The sequence below is a fragment of the Pezoporus flaviventris genome, unplaced genomic scaffold (genome assembly GCF_033815535.1).
Source record: "Pezoporus flaviventris isolate CSIRO_AGI_PZ_B2104156 unplaced genomic scaffold, CSIRO_AGI_Pfla_v1 ptg000031l, whole genome shotgun sequence".
Taxonomy (NCBI): domain Eukaryota; kingdom Metazoa; phylum Chordata; class Aves; order Psittaciformes; family Psittacidae; genus Pezoporus; species Pezoporus flaviventris.
The window spans coordinates 39,580,694-39,605,669 of record NW_026892579.1 but is presented as its reverse complement, the minus strand read 5'-3'; the positions used below and the strand labels follow the sequence as shown (position 1 = coordinate 39,605,669).

The window sequence follows — 24,976 nt, the reverse complement described above, 5'->3', positions numbered from 1 at the left end:
TCATCGTATTCAGAACACTGTTTGCATTCAGACTTAAGTAGAGCTGGCATTAAAATTCAGCTAATTTGTTTCATGTGATTCATCAGCTGTGTGTTTTATTTAAATCTATGTCACATTCTCTTTTGGCTTTTTATTTTGTAGATTTAAGTGTTGAAGTAGGCCACTCTTTAACCCTTCAGTCCCTGACTTAAAAAGTGACTTAATTTTAATTATGCCAGTATTGAACACTTGTCTAGAATACTCACAGTAAATTTATATAACTAAAGTGTGCGTTCGTGGGTTTGGGGTTTTTTCATGTTTCTGATGTTTGAATCAAATCATACACATTTGCAGTCAGTTTAGTCACAGTTTTCTGTAAGACAAAATAAACCTAAGAGGTAGCTAAATATTAATGTGAAATGTAGAATTCTCAGATTCTGTTGAGTACACAAGTTTTACTTTGATCCTGCCAATGTTCGGGGGTTTTTTGTGTTGTTTTTTGGTTTTTTTTTTTTTACCAATCGCTACTTGAAATGAGGACCACTTTTAGCTCCCATTAGATTTCTTTAAGCAATGGTGGCAAACAAACTGACTTTGAACCTAACCTACTTCTGGGTGTCAAGTTTGTCTTCTTACAGAAGCAACACCTTTTATTCTGTTAAGGCTGATGCCTGTGAAGCCTTAATAACTTCCCTAGTGTGGATAATCCCACTGCCATCCAGATGACATCTCATAATGGTTTATAAGATCAGAACCTTTGTTATAATAAGCTACACTTGCCTTTATGCTTTATATTTGTTACATTTTCTAATGCTGTAGAAGTAAATCTCATTGTGAATAAAGTTACTCATAGATAATGCTAATGACAACATTGTATGGCAGTATCCTCCATCTGTTAGGTACATGGTCCATTTAGATATTTCCTGGTATAATTTATAGGAATTTATTAATTCTACTTTTAGTATAGGGCAAGACTGTCCTAAAAGATCAGATCAAAATATCAACACACAGTTAAAATACATTTTTAATATGGAAGAGTTGCACTTCAAATATCTAGCCTTGATCCTATTGATCCTCAATTCTTTTCTTTCTTTTAACATTAAATGCTAAATATTCTGTGTAAATCTTCAAGTGTTGTCTCTGAAGTAATCCCATGGTACATAAAATTCTACTTTTTATGGAGGATCTGAAAATAAAGATAAAAGATGGTTGCTTTCAAAAAGCTAACAAGTTGTGAAACAAGGTAAGATTGTTTAGCTAATGATGGACTTAGTTCATTAGCTGTATAAAAAATACAATTCATTTACAACCAGAATTTTTTTTCTTTCTCTCCATGAACACATCAGAGTGTATTTATTTAATGTAAGAGATTCTTGGTTGTACTTCGATACATTACTGAGTGTCCGTGAGGGGCTCCTTCCTCCCTCCATCCATGCATCAGTGCAGTCCTTTCCCCCATGACAGCACTAGCAGCTGCTTTAATTATCCAGTAATCGGAGAAGACTCTTTGTGCTATGCTAACTTCTTCTTAGCAAGTTACAGCAGCTCAAAGAGCAGTCAATGTGTCTATGCTGAGTCACCCCTTTCCACTTTTCATGGAACTGCAATCATAATGTGTCTTTGGGGAAAACCATTAATTAGTGAGATGCAGCATTAATTTTATATTTATATAAAGTTTTTGTTTTGTTTTGCTTTTCTCATAACACTTTTTTATTTTGACTTGAAATACAACATGGTTACTTCACTGGTATCCATTTAGAGTACTGTCATAGTCACTTTATAGTCATTACTATAGCCATGTCAACCATTCTTAGTGCATTCTTTCACTGTTTCCATTTTTATTGTACTGGGTGTGAGAAACATTTTTTCATTTTAGTAATCTTTGATTTAGATTATAATTTCTCATTTAGTATCAGGTGAAATACCAGTCATCATGATGTGAGGTGACATGTCAAATGATGTAGGTCCATCTGACCCGCTATGTCAGGCTTCATCAGTTGCATTTGGTAGGAGTTTTTCATAAACTTCCACAAGGCTAACATGTAATCCTTTTCCTTGTTCCTTCCTAAAACTCTCCTTTATAATACTGCTTACAAAAAAAACCACCATTGCTTGACAATAGTTATAATGTATCAGCAGTCCCTTATATTGATCATGTCCCTTGTTTTTGTTGTTCTCTGTTAGTGGCTTCTTGTCTCAGAAGGTGAATAACTTGGAAGCAGACAGTTGGTTTTCCACTTTTTACAATGAAATCATGCACAGTTGTGTTCTAATGAATCTCTAAGATGCCTGAGTGTTCCTGTTACAAGAAGTGTTAGTTTAAGACTGAGATTTTTTAACATGGAATTTCTGGTTGGGGTATCAGAATTTGAATGGATGTTTGAAGTTAATGTTGACAGATGTTAACTTCCCCTTATATAGATTTGATGTTGCTGATATATAAATTCTCATTCTGAATTCAGTCTTCAGGCTTCTTTGAGAGTTGTCTGAAGCAATCAGGTCAGATTACTTAGCAGTTTGAGATTTTTTGCATGTTAAAAAGTGTTACGTTGTTCTTTCTGCAGACAGTGCAGCTCATTATGGGTTCTGTTCGTTTTCTAGACAGCAGGGAATGGATGCAAGTGGGCTAGTATTTCACCCTTCAGTATCACTATGCAAATGGAAGTCATACTCTAATAAATCTCATTTGTTGTATGTCTTTTTTTCCCCAGAATTTCAAAGAATATCCCTACAACTAAAGATGTTGAACCTCTGCTTGAAATAGATGGAGATATACGGAACTTTGAAGTGTTTTTATCTTCACGAACACCTGTTCTTGTGGCACGTGATGTAAGAACATTTTTGCCATGTACTGTAAACTTAGATCCCAAGCTACGAGAAATTATTGCAGGTGAGTATCCTCTCAAATGGGAAATGACATTATTATTTCTTTCCATTTTAAGTAGAGCTACTTTGCATGTTACACAGAATCCTGATTTGTTCATCAAATCAGTCCGGTGGATTGTCTGATTTGACTTCAGTAACAGGCCATTCAGTTTCACTTAGTAGCTTTGCTGTAAAGGCCGGATCATACTTAGGCTGAAGCTTCTCTTTTGGAGCAGGAATTCATTCTTTTTGATTTGAAGACTGCTTTAGCAGGTGGAGGAAACCAATACACATTTTAGTAGTACAGATGCAAGTTGGCTTCCAGATCTTTGCAATTTTGAATAGCACCAATAAGATCCTGTAGAACCAAAGCCAGTGAAACAAAGTGGAACATCTCCATTTGGATGTATATCCTACTAGATACCCATGCAGTTGGTACCTGTGAATTACTTTTTCGCCTGCTATAGTATTATATTTAGATTCATCCTAGCATGAGTGGTTTTTATTGCACAGTGATTGTTACACAGTTCTCTGTACTTGCTTGTATTTTCAAAAAATGCAGTCAGGTTCAGCTATATGCTGTTCTGCAGAAAAACACTGCTCGGCATTAAATATTCTGAGCACTCACTGCTATTGTGGATTGATGTGACACGTGCTGTGGCACTTGTTGTCTGATCTTAGGGATTGCAGTTGCCTCTAAAGTAAGGGTAATGCATCCTAACATTTCTGCCTGTTAAGAGATGCTAAAGCTATGAAGAAAGATGGAATTTAAAATAGGATTCTTATGAGTCAAGTCAATAGTCTAGGTGGGAACTGAATTACGGAATTAATGATTCTTTTTGCCTGTCTTTTCTGTCATGACACTTTTCTTCAGTCCTCAGCTGGAATCTGTTTTGTTATTTTATTCAGCTTCCTTCTCTGCACTTGATAACTGCCATGGGGTAGCCTGACTTCGCTCAAAAGCTCTGTCTTGTTAATCTCTACAGAAACAGTACAGGTCTGACTATCACGTCAGAGACATACTTAGCATGATGTATTTCTGCATTTCCTCCCATTTGGTTTGGGATTTGTAACATGTTCTCTCTGAGAGAGACTGTTTAGAGGCGTTTAATATGCTACATAAATTCATGCTATAAGTTGCCCTAAGTCTCCTAAGGCCTTCTGTGTAGATGTGATCCTCAAGAGAAATCAACAAATGGCATTTGACGTTCTACTTGATGAGTTCTGATTGGAGTTAAATACACAAAAATGTACTCCAATGAACTGGCAAACAAATCAAAACTTTTTCAAATACTTCAAGCAAAATTCTTTCTCTTTTACCTTTTTTATTTTTCAGATGTTCGTGCTGCAAGAGATCAAATGAATGTTGGAGGACTTCCTTATCCCACATTGCCTTTACACGAGGCACCTGCTAGAGCAACCTCTCTGTTCAGTCAGCCTTCCTCAGCTTGCTCTTCTACAACCTCTTTCAATGGACCTTTCAATAGTGGAGTTTTATCACCTCAACCTCACAGCAGTTACTATAGTGGTATGACAGGACCTCAGCATCCATTCTACAATCGGGTAAATAATCGAGAACCAATTAACATTCTTTTGATTTAATCTGGTAATACTGCAGATGTCATCTATAAAGTAGTAAAAGACGCATGCAGGTTTTATTTAGGCATGGAGAAAAGTCCAAAAGTTGGTAAATTTCACAGTACTGTAGTCTGGAGGAGAATCTGGTGAACACAGAAAAACAAATTACCATGGGGAAAAAAGGTCAGATCATTTTGAGACACTCTGCTCACTCGTAGGATATAGCAGGTTGAGGTTTTTTCCTTTGATTTTTCAGAGGTGAACTGTGTTCAATTGTTCACATAGTTGCTCGCAGGCATTGGAAGGGATCCTGGCCTTTTCTTGGTGACTTTGGTTAAAACATACAGAAACTTAAGTGGGGCCTACATCACAAGAATGTATGTCTGTCTTCCCTTTTGACTCTTTTTGAAGTTATTCTGGGATCTTTTCCCTAAACGAGTATTGCACTAGTTTAAAGGAATTAACAAAAATTGCATTAAAAGTACATTTCTGAGCTATTTCTGAGCTTCTGAAAACAAAGTCCTAGACATGGCTCCCTTGAAAATTCTGTGTAATCAGATTGAGTCTAAACTTTCTATTTTGGTGGGATGTATGCAGTATTTTTACACTTTATTTTTTACTTTTTTTTTTTTCTGCAGTCCTGTCCGGGGGGGGGGGGTGGAGTAGGAAGCTGATAAAAGTCATAGCTTACTTCTGTGTACGGGAAGTGGTCTCAACTTCAAGTAGATTTAACCATAGGTATATGTTTAAGTTAATAAGCTGGAAAGAAAAGAGTTATTCCTAAATCAGTGTTTGTTAACCAAGGCAGAAAAGAGTACACATAGCACAAAGCTTTCTAAGTCATCTGTTCTAAAATTATTCTTCTGTACCTTCAATATAGTGATAGTATACTGTTTAGTTGAAAATAACTTTGAGACATACACTTTGTAGTCCAACACGGATAAACGCTTGCCACACAAATCTTTATGCTGATACTAGCTCAGATTTGTTAAAGTAGGTGTTACACAGAATGCAGGTACTGTGTGGCAGCTCTGTTTTTGCGCCTGTGTTACTGTACATGACAAGTATGGGGTAATATGTTGTTGAAACTTGTATGTGTTTTTGGCTCTAATAAGCATTACAGAAGCGGTTATTGGTGAGTCATAAGCTGTTCTTCCCATCAGGTTGTTTGTATCAAGTGCATACACAAGCATGCTTTCTTTTTTCCCTGATGAAGGCTAAAATACTTCTGGCTTGGCCTTTGTCTTTGAAATTTTATGCTGCCCTTCTAAGGTATAATTCGTTGTAGTGTTTTACACTTTCAAATGTGGACAAAGAGCTGTATTCACTACCTTGGAGTCATAAAGGTACGGTCATGAATGTCACATACTGAGATAAGTGATGAAAACTACATAATAGTAGGAAACACAGGCTGAAAGGCTGTTTCCTTCAGTGGTGTTTATAAAAAGAACAGCAACTAAAGAGTAGGTTCTCCCCAGTAGAAGTTTCTGGGACAGGTATTGTTGGTCATATACCTGTATGACACAACATAATAGGTTCAAATGCTTCTGTGGAAATGCCTGAGGTCTTACGCAAAAATGCTCTAAGTTCTGGGGATAGATGCCATATTCTGACCAGTAAGTGATTCCTGTCCTGCTGTCTTTAAGCATTAGTTTGTGCTTAAGAAAAAAGCCTTTGAGCTGCTGGGGAAAATAACTGTATATTTTTAGGAAATACAATTTTTTTTTTTTTTTATGTGTATATGTTTCTCCTTTGTTCTTTTTATGTCCTTATGCTAGTTTCCAGTGACATAATCTATTGATTTTGGGTTAAAGCCCCATTCTCCCTCTGTATAGCTGTGAAAGAAAGATAACAGTCCTGTTTGCCAGCTCTTCAGCTTGGCACTTTGGCTCTCAGTGTAGGACTATACTGGACATGCACATTTTACCACTGTCTAATGGCATGGCAACAAGCTGGATTCAAGTTCAGCTTCTCAAAATCACTACTATCATGGATCTTTGTGGAGATCATATTTCTTATGGGGAAGATCAGAGCAGTAGGCAAGTCTAAGTGGGATTTCCTGGGTGGGAACTCGAAATTCTGGTGTTTGAAGACTTATGTTTTTTCCAGAAGAGGACCAAATTGAGCAAATTCTTTGATGTCTTGGAAAAATAATGAACACCACACTTACATTTTATAGCCTATTTGCAGATTTGGAAAGCAGCTCTAGACTGGTTTTTGCTCAACATATGTTTATGTTGATCTCATGTTTTCATGATATCTGTACTTCAAATGAAGATCGAGTCTGTAGAGTTTAAGCCTATAACAGAATTAATCCCACAGTTGGGAAACAGTGGAGTAGCTGAAGTGGGCTCAAGGCATAATTAGAAATTATGAAAGAATTGTGGGATAATTGCCTATTCGCCAATTATTTTTTCATTGCTTTGTAGTTTGATGACTCGCAACCACCAAACAGGTGCTCACTACGTGTTTCAGTGGATAGGCTTTGCAGTGAGAGCTAGGCACTTGAATGCAGTACAATCATTAAGTATTTCATGCTTGGGGGGTTTCCACGCAGTTTAAGCTGTTAGTGGAAAACTGAGGTATTAAATGACTCTAGAAATAATACTCTAGAACTTTTTCTGAATAGATTTTAATTTCCAGAATATACCATAGAATCTGTGCCTTTTGGCAGTGAAATAATTTTACATCTGTGAATTTTCTGAACCATCCTATGCTAGCCAATAACTGTAAGGCAAAGGCTAGGTATTAGTTCTTCTAACTATTTAAAAAAAAAAACCACCAAAACTTCCCTGTTTAGGCTAATGGTTACGATGCATATCATTTAATTTCATATGTTGTAAAAGCATATGAATTTTTTTGTGGGTAATTGTGTGAAAGCGTGCAGAGAGACTCCCTTTAGCAGCTAAGGATATAGAACCGTTTGTATTTTCCATAAATTGCTCATAGTTGTAGCATCTGCCATCTAAGTAATTGCTGTATGCAGGAGTTAAACTTGAATTTCTCAGTTCATTTCTAGCTGCTTCTGAATGCAGGGGTTTTTTAGTCCTTGTTGACTAATCCAAAGTGGACTATTTCCACAAATTGTACTCTTCCCTCATAGATTGGCCCTTGAGTCTTAAAGTTCTTTATACTGAATGTGGTGCAGTGGGATAATCAGAATCTTGTCATGTGCAGAAACACAAGCCAGATATATTCTGTTTTGTTAAATAGCTGGAAAATGCAGTTTTGAAAATGCTGTGTATAGAAGCATCAGAAATCTGTAATACAGACATTGTTTTGAGATTTGTACATTCGGGTTGGGTTTTGGGGGGGTTTCGGTTTGTTTTGTTTTTTTTTCATAACTGCACAATGAATTGAAAGCAGTGAAAGCTATAATTCTGCTTTTTCTAATGTCTAAAGACTTTATTGCCTTTCAGTACATTGCCTTAAAAGGGAATCGATAAGGACATTAAAATCTTAGATTTTTAAATAAAACTCAAATTCACAGGTTAAAACAAAATTTCACAGTATTGGACAAGCAGTTTGTACTTCTTAACTGCATTACTTGTAAGGTTCATAACTCTGAAATGTGTGCTCATGCGTCTGTGCACACACATACACACACGTTTCGTTGCATGCCAGTGGGTAGCATGTGAATTTTAGAAAACGTATTTATACGCTTGGGTTTAGCACAAAGATTGGAGCGTATGGAGTCATTTCTTCACATGGAAGTGTATTTGAAATTCTGAGATCTCTGTATCTTCTAGAAGTGACTTTAATGAAAGTTTTAAGTTCTCATTCGGACCCTTTACAATAATGTGCTGATGGGACTATTTGAAACTCGGGTAGTGTTTGTTTTCTCAAAATTTGTTAGTAAAAAGGGATAAAAAAGTACCTGGTTACAAAAATCATTATAAGAATTTACTGATGTTTGTTGAGGAAAATGTATGTTTTACTTTTTTATATATTTGTTTTATAACAATTAATGTTGTCCTTTAAAAATGGTATTTGTATTGAACAATATGCATTAACGTATTTCAGACGAAGCTCATATATTGTCTGCTATGAAAATCTATTTATAGATTTATAAAATCTGGTGTTGGTGGAAGCCTTCAGATTGGTGACCACAAATATCTGAAGTTCTGGTGGTGCTGTTATGTATCACACTTTTTTTTTTAACAACTCTTTTGGGTATTATGAATCATTCTGAGTTTTACGGAGTATCTGATTTTGAGTTTAGCATGTCAGAATGAGCAGAATTATCAGAATTGTCTTTAAATTATCCTTTGCCCGTATTCAAAATAGGTGTTAGAGTGTAGCTATCAAATCCACTCCAACCCTGTTTCTCCAGAGAAAAATGCCAGAGAACCCATGGGGAGAGTACAAGGGGATTGGTTGCTGAGGGATTTTGAAGAACTCGCTGCAGAGCTTATGACTGAATTCTGTTCAATGCAAAACGTAAAGCAAGCTATTAGTAATTGCTGTTTTCACTTTATTAAACTCAACTAAAGGATGTGTTTTGTTGAAATAATTTTTATTTTATTACTACATTTTGATTTGTGTAATTGTTTGTCCCTTTTTTGTTACATTTTTTTTTTCCATAGCCATTCTTTGCCCCATATCTTTACATGCCAAGGTATTACCCTGGCAGTTCTCATCTCATCTCACGTCCACCACTAAAAACGAGTTTGTCCAGAGATCAGAGCAATGGCCTAGTAAGTATTTTGAAGGATAATTCGAATACTAACCTAGACAATAAATATAGTGAGTAATGAATATGAAGGTTATTAATGGTGATTCACTATTAGACAAGTACATGCTCTGTATTATAAATATTTTAAACAAAGGTGTTATTAACATGTAACCTAAAATGTATTTTGTTTTAACTTTAGAAATTCCTCACAGAGGAAAACCAATTTTAACCTCTAAGTGTCAGCATTAGAGGAGTATGACCTGTAATACTGGCAGGAAAACGTTTTGATGAAAATGCCAACTGTACTATAGTAAATAAATTGATATGGTGCAATATTGTAATTTTATCTTCAATTTTTTTAATAATAGAAATTCTGTAACATCCAGTGAAGATAAAATGGCATCTTTTAATGTTGGAAAGAGTACTAGAAATTGGAAGGCCAAAGTAGAAAGCTAAAATGAATGTTTTAAATATTTAAGTAAAACAAAATACATTTTAGTAAAAATACATTTTATCTTAAGTATGCATCAGTTGTGGCTTGGTTTTGCAAGTACATATAATTCAACTTTACCAGTTGAAAAGGAAAAATGAGCAGACTTTTCTAGCTTCCTATAAAATAATAAAATTCCTATTTAACAGTATTTATTCTACTAACAGATGGCTGTTCAGATGGAATTAAGAGATGAGGAAAGCTAAAAAAGTAAAAGCCTCACTTGTCGATCACTTTAATTCTAGGATATTGATACAATGAGCAAAGCTATTTAAAAGGTGGTAAAATGTTTAATCTCTTGAAGAAACATGTTTCTGTTGAATTATGTATTTCAAGATCATTCTCATTTACTGTTTGCTTCATATTTTTTGTTGAGCCCTTGATCATTTTACCCAAACCATGATATTTTGTTGTTGTTAGGATGTTATCAAGGAGGATGCTGATGAGGGGCTTCCTTCACCCACAGACCCCTCAATGGTAAATGAGTAGTCATGTGGTGTGGAAATTTTAGCATCTCATTGCTTTTTCAGCAGTAATGAGTCTGCATTAATCGTAACTGCAGTTCACTAACACTGCATCAGTGGCTTTGGTGGGCAAATAGAGTAGTTGAAAACTAATGTAGTTTGTGAATGAATTTAAGAGCTAATATTTCACTTATGTATATTTTTCCCTGTAGATTTCCCCTTACCTTTCTCAGTAGCTGTGGTTGAGCTTTCAGTAAAGAGAGTGTTGTGGTAGCTAGAGTGAAGAATGACAGCTGGTCACTTAGCGCTTAGATTTGTTTTCTCAGCTTTAGTCAACTGATCCCTACTTCTGGTGACATAAAGCTATTGCAGTTAACACACTATAAAGCACCTCTCAATAGAAAGAAAAATAAAACTGCCAGTCACAGGCTCATTCTTGAGTCAGAATGCTAGCATCTGCCTTTTCCATAACTTGTTTTTGGTTTATCCTAAGGATTTACAGAAAGATGTCATCTTTATGGGTATCTGTTTGAACTCTAATTGTGGGAATCAGTGGAAAATCATTCTCTGTTACCAAAACAAAGAGGTTAATATCATTGCCCTTATTTCTCTAATAGTTGCTGCCAGTAGATGTTGGCAAGAGGTATAGTTTGATCTTGGCTTTTTTTTTTTTTTTTTTTTTTTTTTTTTCAAGTAAACCATTGCACGAAAGTCTTTCCATTGTTGTGCTGTGGGGAAAAAAAAGCCACCCCCCACCTTCCCCCCACCAAATTCCAAAGCTGTGTTTAACTGCACATAGCTGTCATTGAGCAGCCACATATGGGTGCTGCAATGGAAAATGTACCCTGAAGTTCTTTCTCCCAAGTCATTAGCTGCCTTGTGTGAAGGAATGACTTTGGAGTCATTTTTTCTTGTAGTACATTTTTGGAGATGCTGATGCCTCCCCTGTGTTTGATTCATTGTCTCAGTAACCCATTCTCTTTCCAGTCCTTTGCAGCTTTTCAGTGAGGAAAAAGTAACTACTTCCTGAGAAAGTCTTAGAATGATGGCTGAAGTATGTGTGTAACAGTGAATGTGAGAAGGCACACAAGCTTGGAAGAGTGGGATTTAGTTTCAGGGCAAACTAGTGAATGAGCTCCGGCAGCAGACCTGCACCTGGTTGCTCTTCTGCTTGCTGCTCTGAGTGTGTATCTTCAGCACACACATAGGCTGCGGTTTCAAAGAGGAGTTTAAAAGGCTCATGTAAGTTATGTAGTCTGTTGGCTGTAGGTATGAAAATGCAGGATTTAGACTATTAAAAAGAAACTTTGTTTGAAACAATGATAACGGAGAATTTTATTAGATTTGGTTTTTAGTTTAATTTATACTACGGTCAATCTGCATAGCACAGCACATCAGATCATACACTTTTCCAAGACTTAGCAATATTTAACCTGCAGTGTAAATCTAAGCTTTTGCATTTTTTGAAATCTCTTGGGTAGCTGTCAAGAACATTTGTTAGTAAGGGTATGGTATTCTGTGTGCCTGGGAGGATGCCTCATCAGGGTTTCATCTGTCTAAAACCACTTCTTTTGTTGACTTTATTGAAATTTCTGTGACAAGAAGCAGTATCATATTCAGTTAGGACCTTCGATTATCCACAGGTGATGGGCACAATAATTTTATCCAGCTATTTAGGTAGCTCTTAATTGATGGGTCATTGCTACTATATAAATGATACAGCTTTTATTTATTAAATGGATTGGGGCATGCAAAGTAATGAAATAAACGAAAAATCTGTACAAAGTAGTTAAAGAACACCAAGATGTGTAATTGGTTTGGTGATTGAAAACAAGAGGAGCGTGTAGAATCAAAACTGTCTGTCATTCAAAGCTGGCAAGGAGCCAGAAGTGTTACAATTTTAGTTGTGTGTAAAATAGAGAATAATTATTATTTTGAATATTTAAGCCTTACAGGGCGGAACACCAATTTTGTCAGGAGTATCAATTTTTTTTATACAGCTCGTCATTGCTGATCACTGCATGAGCTGACAGAGCTGTGTCAAGGATGTTACACGATCTAGTTAAGGCCCTGTGTTCTTGTCAGTCTGACACTGGAGTTGACCGAGTCCTGAAATTTCAGATCTTATTCATTAGTCTTGTAAAATTAGCATAAGTGAAGGTTAGCTTAGTGGAAATCAGAAATATTTTGTGAGCAGTCATCCTCTATCAAGAATTTGACTTACACCACCTTCTATATTTGGATTCTGTTGCTGATGTTAAGACTTGTCTATCTTAGACTGTAGTTTACTCTTCTTTACTGAATGGAACAAAACATAAATGTCAAGGTTCTGTACCTGGGTCAGGGCAATCCCAAGCACAACTGCGGGCTGGGAGGAGAATGGATTCAGAGCAGCCCTGAGGAGAAGGACGTGGGGGTGTTGATTGATGAGTAGCTCAACGTAAGCCAGCAGTGTGTGCTTGCAGCCCAGAAAGCCAACTGTATGCTGAATCGAAAGCAGTGTGGCCAGCAGGTTGAGAGGTGATTTTTTCCCTCTCCATTCCTCTCTCATGAGATCACACCTGTAGTGCTATATTCAGCTCTGCAGCCCCTAACACAAGAGGGACATGGACTTGCTTGAGCAAGTCCAGAGGAGGGCCACAAAGATGATCAGAGGGATGGAGTACCTGTCCTATGAAGACAGGCTGAGAGAGCTGGGTTTTTTCAGCTTGGGGAAGAGAAGGCTCAAGGCATTAGAGCAGTTTTCCAATACTTTAAGGGGGCCTACAAGAAATCTGGAGAAGGGCTTTTTACAAGGGCATGTAGTGATAGGACAAGGGGGAATGGCTTTAAACTGAGAGTAGGCTTGATGAGATATTTTAGGGTATTGTCTGAAATCGCTGACAAAAATTGAATTGACTTAATATGTCGGCCTTTGCACATCTGTGATGAAGACAAACATTCATTTCTGCTGGCTTTACTATAAAAATGGTTATTTCTGACAGGAACTGCAGAAACTGTGCAGTGCTCTTCTGAAGAGTTTATCATTGGATTGTAGCGTTACCGATATATGTTCACAGTATTCCCTGTTATGTTAGAAATTAAACTAACATTAGCAGTGAGTATATGTCATAAAACTAATTGTGTGCTTTAGTTTGCATTGTTAATTATGACTTGTTAGGATGCAGCTTGTCGCAATATAATTGTTTTGTTTAAATATTTTTTTTCATACTGCACTGAATATAAAATACCTTAAGATGTAGTATGTGTGCTTTGAATGAGAACTGACATGGCCCAGATCATGTAGCACAGACACACATACAGTATGCTTTTAAGAAAGTGGAAGTGCTTCTCAGAAATTGGAGCATGAATGAAAATGTGTGTCATGGGAGTTTTCTTGTGTGGATTTTCCAGGTGCTTTTATGTAGTGTTTTTGTGCTTTGAATATTTGTTCTTGAAAGAAGTACTTTTTCAGTTCTGGGTAGAAAATGGGGGAGTGGGGGGATTTTTTTTTTTTTTTTTCAGGGTTTGACATGGATTAAGTTTTCAAAGTTATTTGAGGTCTGTTGGTGGTACAATGTGACCTTGAAATAGAATGTTTGGTTAAAAACAGGATTTTCCATCAGAAACATAATGTAAAGCTTTTATGCAAGCAAAATACATTGTGTTGTTTTCTTACAAGTACAAAATGGAGTAGTCTGCTCATAGGAAAATAGTATTTGTATAGCATATACTCAATGTAGCATCTGAAGGTCTATCTTAAGTGTTTCATTATGTTATGAAAATATACCGTTTGTGCCCTAACACTGATTTCCTCTGTTTACTTCAAAGTGTGTCATCTGTATTTTCAACCTTTCTGCTGTCACTTTAAGCTGTTGTTTTCCTTTCATTCTGTTTTGTCCTTTTCTCGAAGCTGTGTAAGTCTGGGTTAAACAGACAGGTACAGCCACTTTCTGTGAATTGTCATTCCCTTATTTCAGAGTCATTTTGGAAGCTATCATACCGGTGCTTCATGCTGGGCTGTCTGTAAACTAATGCTCATTACTAGCCTTGAGGTTTGTTTTGACAAGCTGCTTTTAGCTTTTGCATGGCAAATACTTTTCAGACTAATGTTCTCTAAGCATCTTTAACAAAACCACTAAGGCTGAAAAATGTGTCAGTTTAAGTACAGTTTTAATTCACTTACATGATGACAATATCCCTAAAGCTATTACATTACTTATTCTTCAGAGAATGCTTTTTATAAAGAATGATTTGGATTAATGTGCATATATTTCAAACAGTTCACACTAACAAAAATAGTCTAAATATTTTAGTGCTTTTCTGTATTATTTTTTAATACACAGCAAAGTTTCTAAACTAACTCTAAATGCATGCAGAATGATTTGTTCTTCACTGGTAAAAAATATTTTGATCTGAAGGAAAGCTGTTAAATTAAAAATGTTTAAAACTTTTCTTCATTTATTTGTAGATACATGATAGATAATGTATTTAATAGATTCAGAGAACTAAGGCAATTGCTTGCACACATTGCTTAGGGATCATTTATTTTAGTAGTGCCACAGTGTAATTTTAGCTATAATGATTTCTTTTATTTCAATTGATAAGCTTCCTTTCACAAAATAATTAAGATTTGAATTAACTTAATAACTTTTCTTTATTGATGTATTATCTAACTCATACCAATAGTAAATAGTGTGTCTATGGGGAATTAATAGACAAAATAGTATTCTGAAGGAAAACTCAGGTTTTTTTTAAGGAAAAATACAAATGTATGTTTAAAAAGTATATGGTAAATAGCTCCAGGACGAAGCTTCGTTCCATCATCTTCGTTTGATGGTTGGCTTATGTCTTTAACATGATAAAGATTTTAGCTGTACTAAAAATCAGACCAGATTAAGACCTACATTTCCTCCTTTAGATGCTTAATATGATGACTAGTTAGATATTGCAGGCACCTATTAAGGGAAACATTGCAGAATCTGAAACTGTCTTGTCCTCAGAAGGAGTACCAAGCCCCTAAGTTTGCAGTAAGACTGCAGTGGCATTATAATGCTTAATTTTTCTGCAATAATTTAGGGGGACTGCCTACCCAGAAAATGTTTGTCTGGTATCCAGTTGGCATCAAATAAAAATGTAAATGGTCAAAGGAACAAAGATGAGTTCCCCAGTTCTGTTTTCAGGCAAGTGTGCAAAGGCTTGGAGTCCCCACAACTTCTTGTTACATTCTAGAATGAAGTTGGTAGTTTACCAGTTTTGAGTCTATTACAAGCACATCTGGCAGAAAAATGATGAAGGCTTACATATAATAACATCTCAACTGTGAAACTCAGAATAGCTAAGGTGGGGAGCATGCCTGCCTCCCCAGATCAGGTATCTCTGTTAACAGTAAGTTAGAAATAACTTTGAGGTTAAATGGTAGTAGATAGTGAGGTTTTGGATTTGCTGTCTTGGAAGTAATACTTGAATAAATTCTTCTTAAATATCATGGTTTAGAAACTCAGATATAGTTAATGCCATTCTGTGTGATAATCCTTGGTTTTCATAAGCAATATATTTGGATCTATTAATTTATATTCTGAAAGATTAAATAACTATGAAGTAATTAAATAAATGTAAAAAAAGAAAAAAGTATCGTGACTAAACCAGTCTTCATTGGTGATTTCAGGAGTATATATAACTTAAGTCTGGATAGTCAAAATGCACTTTTACATCCCAGGGTTTATGCATGTGACTGATGAGTTCTGAAGCTTTAGAAGCATTTTTGCATCCTCACAAATTGAGCTTTCGTGCATGGCCTACAGTGCTGAAACCCAAACTTCACTTTCAGAAAAAAAGTGGGGTGCCACTGTCCTTCCAGGAGAAGGGCATACAAATATTTCATAGCTGATAGAAATGGTTCTGATTTTGCTTTTAGGAATTTGGAATCACTAGCATAACTGTTTAGAGCTTTGCACTTTGATCCTACTTAATGCACAGGTCCCCATCCAGGAAGAATGGGGTGTTTTGAGAACATACTATCCTAGTATACTGACTGCCTACAGATGCATTTGTTTTGCTTTCTCCAAAATTCCCAGAAGCTGGCAACATTAAGAGGACAACTTCTGTGTTACAGATCTGAGTTGTGAATAATTTCTACCTCGATCTTGCCAAAGTTTGAGATATATGAAGCATCCTTATAGCATCTTGGAGGGCAGTGGCAGTGCTGCTGTCTGTTTCTGTACTGTGGTACACAGCTCCTTGGCTGATCTTGCATAAATGGAGCTGAAGGAACCTCTGGAAAGTGGAGGTTGCTAAAATTACCCAGTGAATCCAAGTAACTGAGGAATTATGGTTTAGGTCATCTTGGATTCTAAACCAGGAGTTTTTAAGACAGGAAAATTGAAAATGTGTCTGCATTATTAAAACAAACCAAAAAGCAAACCACCAAAACCCAAACTAAATACTAAAATCGGGGGAAACTGAACAAAAGTGCACTTGAAATTGATTAACCCTTACTTAATATTTCTGATTCTGATTTTTATGCTGCTTTTCTTAAATAATAGAGAGTTATTTTCTCAGGCAGGACCCAGAATGCTGTGGTTTTTTTCTCATATAAATACCTATAAATAAATGTTTGCCAGTATATAGGTAGTTTGATAGTAATTAAAAATGCCTGTGCATTCTTATTCTCATCCCTTTATTTTAAAATGTAGTTGAGCACAGCTTGATTTGTGTTAGTGTATATTGTGAAATTCTGGGTGTGCTGAGTATCTGAACAAATCTCACGTGCACATTTTCTCACTTCTTACAGGGAGCAGGCACAGGGTCGACTGCAGGAGTATCGCACGTGCCTCTGAGCACAATGAGTGTGGAAGCTGTGTGTGAGAAGCTAAAGCAGATAGATGGTCTGGACCAAAGCATGTTACCTCAGTACTCTGCAACTATTAAAAAGGTATTAGCTGAATTTCGTTGATGTGTTCAGTACCTAAACATGGAGATAAACATGGAAATATTTAGTTGCCTCTTTTCTTGAAAATACTTATTTAAACGCATCAGATGTCAAAACAGCATCCTGACTTCTACACATGCTAAGTTTGGAGGACAATTAAATACAGGCATATATTTTTTCAGAGCAAATGCTCTGTCTCAAGGAAGAAAACCAGAAATATAAGTGCTGATGAGACTTTATTGTAAGAAAAGAAGCAAGAAAATGGTTTCAAAATTGCCATGTTAAGTAGGGTTGCAAATATGTTCTATATTCAGGTAGCAACATCTTTTTCCCCATGAGAAATTTGCACATCTCTTGTAAATGAGTATTGAAGTTGTTCCATTTATCTCTTACCACATTTTTCTGCTGCTGCATTTTTTCAGAGACATTAACACTGAATCATTTTTGTGTTTATTACTTTTTTCACTGTTCTTTGTGCTTCTTTCACAAAGAAAGAAGGGAAAAATAGAGGTTGTCATTAGTGAATGTTTTTGCTGAGCTTGCTTGATCCTGGTATCCCTCATATCTTAAAAACAGGGAGGCTGTTGATTCAAAGATTAAGAGACAGTTTTATCATAGGAAAAAGCTTCAGTGATACTGCTTAAAGTAAGAAGTAGAATGTCAGATTGCAGCTCATTAAGTATAGCTGCAAAAAAATCCAGTTGCTTTGGTGGCTCTAGAGCACTAAAAGAGTGTGTGCTCATCAGTTATCTCTAATGAGATGTCCCTTATTTATATTTTTACATTTCTTACTACGAGATCATGTGAAAAGGAAGAATGAAAATGGTTCATCCTGGTCTTGTTCCTGGTTTGATTAAGACCGTCTGCTGGGATATGGGAGCAAAACCACTGAGACCTATCAGACTTAGCAGAGCTCTCAGCTTGGGTCTTCTGTTTTGTGGCTACTGTCCTAACACACGGTTCCTCTTTTACCTTCTGTCCATCCACTGATGCATAGTATAAAGAGAAACACTTACCATTTTTGCGTAGTGAAAAGGGTTCTGTATTGAATCTGGTGCTGTTGGAAGTTAAGCACTATATAAACATGCCTGACATAAAATGGTGTTTAGGCACTTCCGTGTTGATCTCTGAATGATGATAGAAGTCTAGTCTTCTATCCCCAGGTATCCCTGGTGATGGGAGGATTGCAAGCCTGCTTTTATGCAGGGAGTGATCTTTGATGCCTCAAGCCAGGGGTCAGATGGTACCTGGGACATAACTGTGTTATTACCTTCAGATACTTGGGTGTCTGCAGTCCATTTGTCTTCTGAGTCTGGGTAAATGTAAGCAGATGAATGTGGCTTATTGTCTGTGAAAATTTCTACCACTGATATGTTATTTCCGTATGTCTGTTTATAGAACACAATTGCATTGCTTTTCATGTACACGTTTGTGATGGGTCTAATGTTTTCATGACATACAAGTTCTTCTTGTCCATCGGCAGTCATCAGTAAACATTCTCTTATAAAAGCATGTATTTATTATACAGGATTGGACTAAAGAATGATGTTGGGGAGTTTCACTAGTAGTGCCCATCAATATATCCAATTTTAATTACCTTTTTAGTCTGTTACTGCCACACCATAATTCTTGTTTCAGTAATTTACATTATTTAGTTTTATTGTTTTAGGCAAATATAAATGGCCGTGTCTTGGCTCAGTGCAACATTGATGAACTGAAAAAAGAAATGAATATGAATTTTGGTGACTGGCACCTGTTCAGGAGCATGGTAAGACTTTCTCTTCAGTAATCAGGTCATCGTCAATTAGTCTTTTTCATTATGAACCTTAGTTTCTCTCCCCTGCCCCCACCTGTTTCTTTCTTCTTATTATCATCTTGAAGGTGATAAGTATTATCTTAAAACATGCATGCATTTATTATTTTGTTACTTTGTCTTTTTTCTTGAGCACTTTAATGAAGGACTGGTTGCCTATGGATTTGCATCTTAATTGATTGTGAACTCTGCAGTTTTGCCTCCTCTTTCTGTAAGATCTGTTTTTCCTGTACGATTCCCTTTTCCCTTCAGTTATTTTAATGGAAGTGTCAGAACTTGATTCTCTTTGAAGCCTCTGTCCTTCTGTTAAAAGTTCGTCAGGGAGTTCAAAGTATATCAGTGTGAGGAAGAGGACAGCCAGGCAGGTGAGGTGCATGGCACACAATTGCTTAAGCATGATTTTTAGGGAAACTGAAGCTAAATGTCAAGCCAATGAGATAAATGTACAATATTCAATTGACATATATTTTATAATGTGAGAATACTGTATTGTGTGCTATTATTGAAGCATATATATAGATACCTAATTCCCCCCATTTCTCTCCCCTCAGTCTGAGAGTACAGTGAGGGTTATCATCACAGCAAACTGTGTTTTCTCTTAAGTATTTTTAGTATATGGTCAGTTTTCTGTCTGAAAATAACAGTATGTCTCTCAAGTGCTAAATCAGTCTTGAAAACACTGAAAATGTCCAGATGAGATTTATTGTTAGATTCAGGCTGATTAAGCTATAAACCAGAAGTATTTAGGTTTGCTTTTAAATTTGTAATTAATTACTTGGTTTTACAAGAATTTAAGTGTTTCCTTTTAAGGGTCTGGGCAGTAATAAAAGTAATACGTAAATTTAAAAAATTATTAAATATTAAGATGTGATTCGCAGGAGACAAAGAATGCAGTAGAGCTGCGAATGGACTTTTTTCTTCACAGTTTTCCGTGGTCACAACCACATATGCAAGTACACTTTTACAGTTGTGAATTCCTTTTTCCTGTTTTTAATAGAATTCTTCTTTAAAAGTTTTGAGAACTTCTGTTTGTATAAATTACTGTCTCTTTTTGTGTTAAGATACTTGAAATGAGAAATTCAGAAAACCAGGCTGTTCAAGAAGATTCTCGTGGAACAACTGAGCATATTAGCACTGCAATTCCTCATAGTGAACTTACTCGTCGTCCTGGGCATAACACTGAGTTGCCTCACACTGACCTTACGGGTCTTTCTGGTCAAGCTCCCTACACGCTTAACTTCAGCTTTGAAGAACTCAATACAATTGGTCTTGATGAAGCTCCTACACGACACAGTAACTTAAGTTGGCAGGTATTTAGTAGAGAAATGTATTTTGCTTGCTAAACTGTGTGGTAAAGGGTTTTTTCCAGTCTTGGATGCAAACAGGTCAAGAAGTAAGTCTGCTGTGACAGTTCAGATACTTTCAGTTCCCAGTCTTGGCAAAGACCTTTTTGCAGACATGTAAGCTCTAATCACACTCTGAGTCAGTGTCTTTAGCCTTTGCCATCTAAAAACTGTTCATCTGTTGCAGTAATCACTCTTCAAGAGAAAAAAATCAAAACTCTCATACTTTTCCCATCTATCTCAGGCTGATGTTCTGCATGATTTCCGCTTAGCGTAGTATTCGGACTTTGTGTATGAAATATTTTAGCTACATGCTAGCCAGATGTTATGCTATTGAAAGGATTACAGGTACATTTATTAGGGTTTTTTTTAAACAGACAACTACAACCATGACATCAGAGTCTTGTCCTGTCAGTGCAGTATCTGTTCATAGACTCTAGAGCTGTCATCCTTCCCTAATTATAGTTTCTGACATTGGTTATGGTCAGTTTTCTTCTGTATCTCATGAAATCACCCAAAGTATGTAATTTTCTTTTGTCCTTTTTAAGAAATCCAGACAAATGAGCTGGTATCTAAATAGAGATTAGAATAAAGAATTAACAAACAAAACAAAAAGCCAAATCTAAACATTTGGCAGCTTTTTAATCTCTGGAACTCTAAATTAGAAAATCATGAAGGTGCATCAAAATAGGAAAATACCCCAAATTGCTAGCTATAGGTGATATTTTTAATATCCAGAATTCAGAGGTAGATTTCTATCCCAGATACCCCTGTGGATGTCATGCATGCTTGTGTGTGTGTGATTACCCTTACTGCCTATTTCCAGCAACATATCAATGTATGTTTTTCCAAACCAAAGTGGCATGATTCACATTTGTTATGTCATTTTGTGTCAAAAGCACAGAAGGACATCAAAGAAAATATATTTTTAAACACTCTTTAAAATGAGAGTTTAAATAAAGAGTGCTTCTGATGTCCATATAATTATCTGAAGTTGAATCAGAAGAATTAGAAAGGTAGTTTCTCCTTAAGAAAACATGAGAATTCACCTGCTGGAATTTTTGAAGTTGATACTGATAAAAAAGAACACTGCTGCTTCTCTGTTGTGGTGAGTTGACCCCGGTTGGATGCCAGGTGCCCACCAAAGCTATCACTCACCTCTTCAGCTAGAGAGGGGAGAAAAGATGTAATGAAAAGCTTGTGAGTCAGGATAAGGACAAGGGGAGATCACTCACCAGATACTGTCACGGGCAAAACAGACTGCACTTGGGAAAATTAGCTTAATACCAATCAAATCACAGTAGTATAATGAGAAATAAAACCAAATTTTAAAACCCCTTCCCTTCTTCTTGGGCTTAACTTTACTCCACAGTTCTCTACCTCATCCCCTGTCCCAGGGAGACAGGGAATGAAGGTTGTGGTTAGGTCATTACATGTTGTCTCTGTTGCTCCTCCCTCCTCAGTGAAGAACTCCTCACACTTTTCCCTCTTGTGCACTGCAAAGTTGAGCAGGTTTCCTAAAGCACTTCCTGCTTAAGTCAATGCATCAGCTCCAGTGCATGGGGCACTGCACTTCTTCAGTAGTGAGCATCCCCATTATATGTGTGACATGAAGCCGTATGTTCAGCCACTTTCTACTCCTTTACTTTGTTCACCTAGACCTGAATTCTAGTACTTAATAGATGGCTTAGATCCTATGCCTATGGAGTTCTCTATGTGCACACTAAAAGAGAGCAGACTTGGGTGCAAAGAGAAATATGTTTGTCTGAGAACTGATTTTTTCTGAAATCAGCTATATGCAATGGAATATTGCCAGGATATATTGAAGTACGTAGGATAGAGATCTTTTAAAAATGTGTTTGAGAGATGCTCAGCATTTAGATGAAGTCTGTCTTTAATAAAAAAATGCTAATTTTATAATGTACAAAAATGCGTTAGAAAAGCCCATCTTGACATACAAATTCAATTGTTATAATTATATACTCAAGAGAGTTAGCCTAAAATGCACTGGATAAAATGCTTGTTTTGTGGTAATCTTCCTTTATAAGGACCAACAATAAGAATACTTTGTAAGTTTAGTGAATGTGTGTGTGATTGCATATATATGATTATAGTAAGCATATTTTAACTATAGCATTCACAATTTCACTTGCATAATCTATTCACAGCAACAAAAAAATAAGCACATACTTAATGCATTGAATTATTTAATTTAAAAATATCAGTAAAAATAGATAATTCATTTAACTGTTGTCTCTCTTCTTTCTTTCTTTTTTTTCCAGTCACAAACTCGCAGAACTCCAAGTCTTTCAAGTCTTAACTCTCAAGATTCTAGTATCGAAATATCAAAGCTTACTGACAAGGTACAGGCAGAATATCGAGATGCATATAGAGAGTATATTGCTCAAATGTCCCAGTTAGAAGGAGGTGCTAATTCTACTACAGTAAGTGGTAGATCCTCCCCTCATAGTTCAAGTGCCTTCTATATGGGGCAGAGTACATCAGGAGGTTCATTGCATTCCAGTACAGAACAGGATAAAGGAAAAGACAGTGAACAGAAACAAGATGATGGAAGAAAGTCCTTCTTGCTGAAGAGGAATGATGTTGATTACAGTACTTCAGGTGTTTCTACTAATGATGCGTCTCCTTTGGATCCTATTACTGAAGAAGATGAAAAATCTGACCAGTCTGGTTCCAAGCTTCTCCCAGGAAAGAAGTCTTCAGAAAGAACAAGTATTTTCCAGGCTGCAGATTTAAAGCTCAAAGGAGGTACTCTTCGGTATCAGAAACTTCCAAGTGATGAAGATGAGTCGGGAACTGAGGAATCAGATAATACTCCACTTCTTAAGGAAGGTAAGGATAAGAAGACAGATGGCAAAATTGAAAAGCAGCCCAAATCTCCAGAACATGGATCTGAACCTATTAGAACCTTCATCAAAGCAAAGGAGTATTTAACAGATGCCCTTTTGGATAAAAAAGATTCGTCTGATTCTGGTGTAAGATCCAACGAAAGTTCTCCAAATCATTCCCTCCATAATGAAGGAGCAGATGATTCACAGCTTGAAAAGGCAAATCTCATTGAGCTTGAAGATGACAGTCACAGTGGAAAGAGAGGAATTCCACACAGCCTTAGTGGCCTTCAAGATCCAGCTGTGGTTCGCATGTCTATTTGCTCAGAAGATAAAAAAAGCCCTTCTGAAAGCAGCTTGATTGCAAGTAGCCCAGAAGAGAATTGGCCAGCTTGCCAGAAAGCCTTTAATTTAAATAGAACCCCTAGTACAGTAACCTTAAATAATAACAGTGCTCCAAACAGTCGAGCTAATCAAAATTTTGAAGAAATGCAAGGTATCAGAGATTCACCTCAAATTGTCCTGCACCCTGGCTCAGGTTCCAGTTCAACTGCAGTTCACAATGAGAACCTGAAGAGTGTTGCTCACAAGCGGAGCCAGCGTTCAAGTTATACCAGGCTTTCAAAAGATTCGTCAGAGCTCCACACTGTTACAGCCTCAGAAGGGGCTGGTTTTGGAGAGGAAAGAGAGAGTATCCTGTAAAAAGCAGCCAGGTTAAACCAGAGTATGCCCATGAGTTGTAGCTTGCTATGAGTTCTTTGTCAGTGTGTGGTTACATTAAGCTTTGTAGTTTAAGCTTTCAATATTGTAATACAAGTTCTAGATTATTTTCGGTTATTTTCTTGGAGAGAAGAAGGAATTTTTACAAGCAGCAAATTACTTCAGGCCTTCCCCACATATAAAAGCAGTACTTGTCAGCATGGAAAACTAGTTCTTTAAGATACTGTGCAAAGGTTTGCTCACGGGGAGATGTTACAGAAGTATGGTTTGCTTATTAAAATTATTATGTGATTTTACTTTTCTGTTGGGATATGTGTTACTTATCCTTTCTAAACATTCCAGTTAAGTCTGCATACTTGCAAGTAAAGTTAAAGCTTCTTTACTGTTTGATATGAGAGATGCCAGAAGATGAAATACCACAAGCTGTGATACCCTTTGCATTAATTAGTGGATTAATATGTGCAACATATATCATATATGTTGAAATTTGAGTGCTAAGATACCTGTTTGGCTATAAGTATGCTTTTACACTCTGTATGTTCAGTAATCACTGTTGACTTTGTGGACTTTGGGTAGAGTTGTGAGAAGTTCGTAAGGAGCATTGTCTTGATGTGTCATTGGAATTGGCAGTTATTTATAGGGTAATGCCTTATCACTGATTTAGTGGATCTGTTATTTATTATAGGTACATAATTTTACAGTCACTGGTCTAAATAGGTGCAAGCAACTGAGCTACATTAGAATACTGTAAGGATAAAGTATGAATGATGTCTGAGCTTATGGACTATCTGTTGCTATGCATGATCTTTCCTTGGTACAGTGTTTTAGCATTTGGTTAGGGAAATAAAAGTAAGTAGTTTGCCATTTTAAAAATAATGTATACTTTTGGAATCTCATCAGAGCTCTGTGCCAGCTTCTTTATTTCTCAAGTACAGTGTTTGAAGATTTTTATGTCACCTAAGAAATGTACCTGAATGTTATTGTAGCAGCTACTTGTACGGTCCAGTGAAATCTGCATGTTTTTGAGGAAGAACTGTTCAAACTAGGCTCTGGTAGTACAAAGAGAATAAAAAAATAAATTGGCATGCTGGGTTTGTGTCCAGATTCGTATTTATTGCAGTATTTTGTTTCTTCACTTGATAAAAATGTTACATCCATATTGTTTTGGTTAAAGTACTTCATGGATTTAATTTAAAAGTATGCATTAAACCAATATTGTTATTAATACAGTACCAAATAAGCATCAAGTAGAAAAATACATTTGATAAATGGAATTGTCAAAGCAGACAT

General features: G+C 36.3%; 1 protein-coding gene across 5 annotated transcripts in view; it reads left to right on the top strand.

Annotated features, from left to right (window-relative positions):
* Nucleotides 1-24,776, top strand: part of KIDINS220 (kinase D interacting substrate 220) — an 80,868-nt gene extending 56,092 nt beyond the window's left edge. The window contains exons 23-31 of one of the 5 annotated variants that reach the window (XM_061460770.1): nucleotides 2,691-2,869; nucleotides 4,181-4,407; nucleotides 9,009-9,119; nucleotides 10,008-10,064; nucleotides 13,944-13,970; nucleotides 16,824-16,964; nucleotides 18,631-18,729; nucleotides 19,836-20,084; nucleotides 22,400-24,776. In XM_061460770.1, coding sequence (XP_061316754.1) covers nucleotides 2,691-2,869; nucleotides 4,181-4,407; nucleotides 9,009-9,119; nucleotides 10,008-10,064; nucleotides 13,944-13,970; nucleotides 16,824-16,964; nucleotides 18,631-18,729; nucleotides 19,836-20,084; nucleotides 22,400-23,668 — 2,359 coding nt within the window. In that variant the 3' untranslated portion in view covers nucleotides 23,669-24,776. The remainder of the gene's footprint in view (nucleotides 1-2,690; nucleotides 2,870-4,180; nucleotides 4,408-9,008; nucleotides 9,120-10,007; nucleotides 10,065-13,943; nucleotides 13,971-16,823; nucleotides 16,965-18,630; nucleotides 18,730-19,835; nucleotides 20,085-22,399) is intronic. The other 4 variants (XM_061460771.1, XM_061460773.1, XM_061460772.1 and 1 more) reach the window with 4 other exon arrangements.
* The last annotated feature ends 200 nt before the right edge of the window (nucleotides 24,777-24,976 follow it).